The 6,000-nt window shown below is 36.6% G+C and overlaps 1 protein-coding gene across 2 annotated transcripts; it reads right to left on the bottom strand.

The window, feature by feature from the left end:
- Positions 1 to 798: 798 nt before the first annotated feature.
- On the bottom strand, positions 799 to 4,694 carry LOC102600444 (elongation factor 1-alpha-like). 2 transcript variants are annotated; one of them, NM_001288552.1, is given in 4 exon segments: positions 886 to 1,796; positions 3,070 to 3,315; positions 3,389 to 3,867; positions 4,659 to 4,694. In NM_001288552.1, coding segments are annotated over 3 exon segments (1,347 nt in total). In that variant the 5' UTR covers positions 3,851 to 3,867; positions 4,659 to 4,694; the 3' UTR covers positions 886 to 1,157.
- Positions 4,695 to 6,000: the final 1,306 nt, after the last annotated feature.

Here is a 6,000-nt window from a genome sequence, read left to right as displayed (position 1 = left end):
CTATAATGATGATTTCTTGGTCTGCAAATAATTCAGGTATAAAAAAAGTGAATTTACATTCATGGTGACAGCTTATACCAAATATAAACTTTCAAAAAGCAAAAATTAACATAACCAGACTAAGTTGAGGAAGAACAACACATAAACATCCAAAAGATAAGAACTTTGACCACAAATCTTCACAATTTTACTTTGATTTGCAAAGAAATTAGGGCTAGGGCTCCGATGATGTTGAGTGAAAATCGAGCAAATTGGGAAAAAGAAAATACGACCCTACCCTTTTGTATTTTAATTTCTTCTTTTTTTTAATTACATGGCAGCCACTGAGTGGCTCAATAACACGTAGGAGCGTTTGTATATCACACAATTTGGCTGTTGGATTCGTGTGTTTTTTTGTTTAAGAATTGAATAGTTAAAGTGCCTACTTGTGCACTACAAAAGTTAAGAGGTCATACTTAAAATTTAAAGTCAAGTTTAGGGTCCAATTTATGTATTATGACTTTTCAATAATATTAATTTTAATGGTTTTGTATAAACTATTGCTATATTGGTGAAAAATAAAACTATTGTTATATAAACATAAAATTAATTGAGGATTGACATAGGATGAATAGTTGAGTGCACGTATATTCAACAAACAGGGATGGATGTGTGGAAGGAGGGCGGCAGGTTTTTGGCAGTGGACTACTATGCTTCATTCTCCCTCATACAACAAAAACACCAATCAACAAGGTTAAGAAAAGAACATTTGAATTCTCAGATAACCTATCAAGTATGATAAGGAGGAACAACCACAACTAATTCTAAAGCTGAACTGATTCCCCAGCAGCATTATAACTCCAAATCTTCAACAAACAGGAACAAGTAGAAAAATTTAAAAGCTCATAAAATATAACTTACGCAACACCAAAAGCAAATATCCTGAGGCACCTGGAAAACCAAGGCACCTCAACAGAATGAAAACAGACTCCAAATCATGCTCGCCACCGCCTGTCAAGTACCCAGTTCTGAGAATGGTTACATGACATACAAGGCAGAAAACAAGAGCCTAAAAAGCAAATCAAAGACACTATAGCAGAAGTAAACAAAACAGAGTCTTGATAGCACACTTGATGAAAATAAATAGCATTGGAAACACTAGCATCACACTGCACTGTTCACTTTCCCTTCTTCTGGGCAGCCTTGGTGACCTTGGCACCAGTTGGGTCCTTCTTGTCAACATTCTTGACAACACCGACAGCAACAGTTTGCCTCATGTCTCTCACAGCGAAACGACCCAATGGTGGGTATTCGGCAAAGGTCTCAACAACCATGGGCTTAGTGGGAATCATCTTAACCATACCAGCATCACCATTCTTCAAGAACTTAGGCTCCTTCTCAAGTTCCTTACCTGAACGCCTGTCAATCTTGGTCAAGATCTCAGCAAACTTGACAGCAATGTGGGAAGTGTGGCAGTCGAGCACTGGTGCATATCCATTTCCAATCTGGCCAGGATGGTTCATGATGATGACCTGGGCAGTGAAACTGGCTGCCCCCTTAGCTGGGTCATCCTTGGAGTTTGAGGCAACAAAACCACGCTTCAGATCCTTAACAGCAACATTCTTAACATTGAACCCAACATTGTCACCAGGGAGTGCCTCCAGAAGAGCTTCGTGGTGCATCTCAACAGACTTGACTTCAGTTGTCAAACCAGTAGGGCCAAAGGTCACAACCATACCAGGCTTGATCACACCAGTCTCAACACGACCAACTGGGACAGTTCCAATACCACCAATCTTGTAAACATCCTGAAGTGGAAGACGAAGGGGTTTGTCTGTTGGCCTCTTGGGCTCATTAATCTGGTCGAGAGCATCAAGGAGGGTTGGTCCCTTGTACCAGTCAAGGTTGGTAGACCTCTCAATCATGTTATCTCCTTCAAAACCAGAGATAGGGACAAAGGGAATTTTGTCAGGGTTGTAACCAACCTTCTTAAGGTACGAAGAAACTTCCTTCACGATTTCATCATACCTAGCCTTGGAGTACTTCGGGGTGGTAGCATCCATCTATAAAAAATAATAACAGAATTAGCATGACATATACAGCTCTAATTAACAATTAATTCCATCTACGAATAAAAGCAAACCTTGTTACAGCAGCATATCATTTGTTTGACACCAAGGGTGAAAGCAAGCAATGCATGTTCACGGGTCTGACCATCTTTAGAGATACCAGCTTCAAAACCACCAGTGGTGGAGTCGATAATGAGGACAGCACAGTCAGCCTGGGAGGTACCAGTGATCATGTTCTTGATGAAGTCCCTGTGACCAGGGGCATCAATCACAGTGCAGTAGTACTTAGTGGTCTCAAACTTCCACAAAGCAATATCAATGGTGATACCACGCTCACGTTCGGCCTTAAGTTTGTCAAGCACCCAGGCATACTTGAATGACCTCTTGTTCATCTCAGCAGCTTCCTTCTCAAACCTCTCAATAACACGCTTGTCAATTCCACCAAGCTTGTAGATCAAGTGACCAGTGGTAGTCGACTTTCCAGAGTCGACGTGGCCAATGACCACAATGCTGATGTGAATCTTCTCCTTACCCATGATGCTTTAGAATCTAAAGATCATCGGAAAACAGAAAACCAAGAATTACTTTTTTGACAAACATGGTTACCAAAAATAATTTCTAAAAGAAAAACTCTGGGCTAATGGTTCTACATGAAACTTAGATCTGACATAGAATTAGTTTGTTGACAAACTAGAAATCACATTTCTCCATCACAACAAACATACTAACATATATCTATAGAGAATTCAGTCACCAAAACATGCAAATAGTTGTGGATTTGCCATATCAAAAAGATCTGAACCTGTATGCAGTAAAAACCAATTCGACCAAGAAAAAACAAGCATATGAAACCAATTTTACATTCAAATCTTATAATTCAAACACAATTATATTAGCATTCACTTTTATTGGATAAATAAATAAATTTAGATCGAACCTTTTGAAGATGAAGAAAAGAGAGAGCTTCGCTAAACCGGTGGCTGCGCAAAAACAAATAAGCGAAGCGTTAGGGTTTTACAAAGAGACGGAGTGGCTTGTCTGTTGGTCTCTTGGGCTCATTAATCTGGTCGAGAGCATCAAGGAGGGTTGGTCCCTTGTACCAGTCGAGGTTGGTAGACCTCTCAATCATATTATCTCCTTCAAAACCAGAGATGGGGACAAATGGGATTTTGTCAGGGTTGTAACCAACCTTCTTGAGGTAGGAAGAAACTTCTTTCACAATTTCATCGTACCTAGCCTTGGAGTACTTGGGGGTGGTAGCATCCATCTGTGAGACAGTAACAAAATTAGTATGGCATATCTTTCTTGAAATGACTATTATTCTATGAATAAAAGCAAACCTTGTTGCAGCAGCAAATCATTTGCTTGACACCAAGGGTGAAAGCAAGCAATGCATGTTCACGGGTCTGACCATCTTTAGAGATACCAGCTTCAAAACCACCAGTGGTGGAGTCAATAATGAGGACAGCACAGTCAGCCTGGGAGGTACCAGTGATCATATTCTTGATGAAGTCCCTGTGACCAGGGGCATCAATCACAGTGCAGTAGTACTTAGTGGTCTCAAACTTCCACAAAGCAATATCAATGGTGATACCACGCTCACGTTCGGCCTTAAGTTTGTCAAGCACCCAGGCATACTTGAATGACCTCTTGTTCATCTCAGCAGCTTCCTTCTCAAACCTCTCAATAACACGCTTGTCAATACCACCAAGCTTGTAGATCAAGTGACCAGTTGTGGTCGACTTACCAGAGTCGACATGACCAATGACCACAATACTGATGTGAATCTTCTCTTTACCCATCTTGAGTTACTTAAAGACTGCAATTAATACAAAACAGATAAACATATTTAAAAGGCAAGTAATTTTATTCAAAATTCAGCACATTCAATATTTAGAACTGAAAAGATAAACCTGGCATGGGCTTAACCAGTTGTTCTACAATGAAAAACAATGAAATGTCTTTCCTGTGACTCATTATGCGTAAGGCAATACTAAAGTACTGACATCTTAATTTTTTTAGATAACTAACTGAATTATTTTGAGTAACAGCTGTATGTGAACATGACTTAAGGGTAAAAAAGATTGCAAATAAAGTAAACAGCTACAGCTCTTGCAGTGAGTGAATAAACTCAAAAAGTCTATCTACATTAAGTAAATCCTTTAAATTAGCCCAAAATGTAGCAACTACAGAGTTACAAATGAAAAAAAAAACACATTTTAGAACTAAATTACTGTATATTGAAATAATTTAATTTCTGGAACGATATGAAAGTTATATAAAAACCGAATCATAACAACATTTAGGACAAGAGGCCGTCACACAAGAGTAAAAAAGATATCTACAGTTTTCAAACTTATGTTATATACATATGAAAAATTCATTAGAAACATTTACAGATCTGTTTCAAACACAGATCGGCGGTATAAACACTGAAAATGAATCTAGCCGATTATACCAAAACGCTTTCAGTAAGTATGATCTTACGAGAAGATACTGAAAATCACCTACACGATTAAGAAACTATGTATACAATTGATTTACAGATCTAATCACAGTACAAGAAGAGATCAAGTATAAAAAAAAATAGATTAGAGATGGAGATGTAACCTTAGAGAACAGAATTTAGGATATTGCGGCACAGCAGAGAGAAGGGAATCACAGCAAAAGTGATGAAGGGGTTGTGATGTAGGGATAATGAGCATTTTATAGTCTTAACGATGAGGATTAGGGTTATCGCTCTCAAGTCTTTTTACGTAAATGCCCCTTACATTTTCTTTCTTTTTTTTCTTTTTCTTTTTCTTTCCCAAAAATGAAGTGCATTCGATTTTTCAATTTGATTTTGTATTATTTGGTTCGACTCTTCTTTTTTTCGTTTAAGTTATTCGGTCATGTCAGTAATTAATAGGCATAATATATAAATATACTATTTAACTTGGTTTTGGTGGATATCTTTCGGCTGACATTCATGCCTCTAACTTTGAATGTGTATAAGTAGATATCTAAACATGTATAAAATTGAATAAATAGACACATATGTTTTATACTTCATATTCTTTTCAAAACCACCCTATATAATTCATATTCTTTTCAAAATCCGCGTATAATATAAAATTATATTTTTTGAATTATAACATTTATTAGTATTTACATATTAATAAATTATATTTATTTAAATGCTTAAAAACAAACGGTCTTAATCATTCATTGTTCATATCCACATATAGGATCTTAATCACTCATATATGCATTCTGATTCAGACATCTTAATCTTAATGAAACAAATGAGGCCTAAGACTCTCCTATATATCTAATTCGTTAAAATCTACTCAGATTTAATAAAAAAAATTAAAAGAAAAAGAAATAAATAGACTTAATGGGCTGAATCTGAATGATTAAGATTCAGACTTAAAACTCAAACACACTTACTAGGATGAATTTGAATGATTAATATTCAAACCTCCATTAAATTCAAACAAATGAGACCTTAGAGTTCCACTCTGTAATAACCTAGCTAAACTAGGTAATCAAAGAGTCTTGTACTCTAATGTTTTAACCCATAGTAGGGTCTTGACTGGAAATGAAGCAAACCATAACCAGCATGTAATGCTACTGGTAATGAGCTCTTTGTTGTAGAAGTAGCAATCAATGCCACTGTAACAGTCTTTTATATATATGTTTGATAAATAATATCTTGTTTGGCCATTTTTTTTTAGATAATTTACTACTCCATAATATTTCTATTCATTGCAAGAAAGAATTCCTTACTTATAAATAATGGTGATTTTACTTTGTTTTGAGAACAAGATAATTTAGAGTACATAAAAGTTAGTAAAAAAGATAGTTTTATTTAGTTGAGGAATGTGTTTTTTTGGTGGAGTTTTGGACTCAACTTGTCACGCCCCGAGGGTACCCCTGGACGTAAACACGGGACCTAGGATCACAAATGACC

This window comes from Solanum tuberosum, unplaced genomic scaffold (genome assembly GCF_000226075.1).
Source record: "Solanum tuberosum cultivar DM 1-3 516 R44 unplaced genomic scaffold, SolTub_3.0 scf00044, whole genome shotgun sequence".
Lineage (NCBI taxonomy): Eukaryota > Viridiplantae > Streptophyta > Magnoliopsida > Solanales > Solanaceae > Solanum > Solanum tuberosum.
Note: the sequence above shows the minus strand (reverse complement) of the source record. Positions and strands in the feature narration are given on the sequence as shown.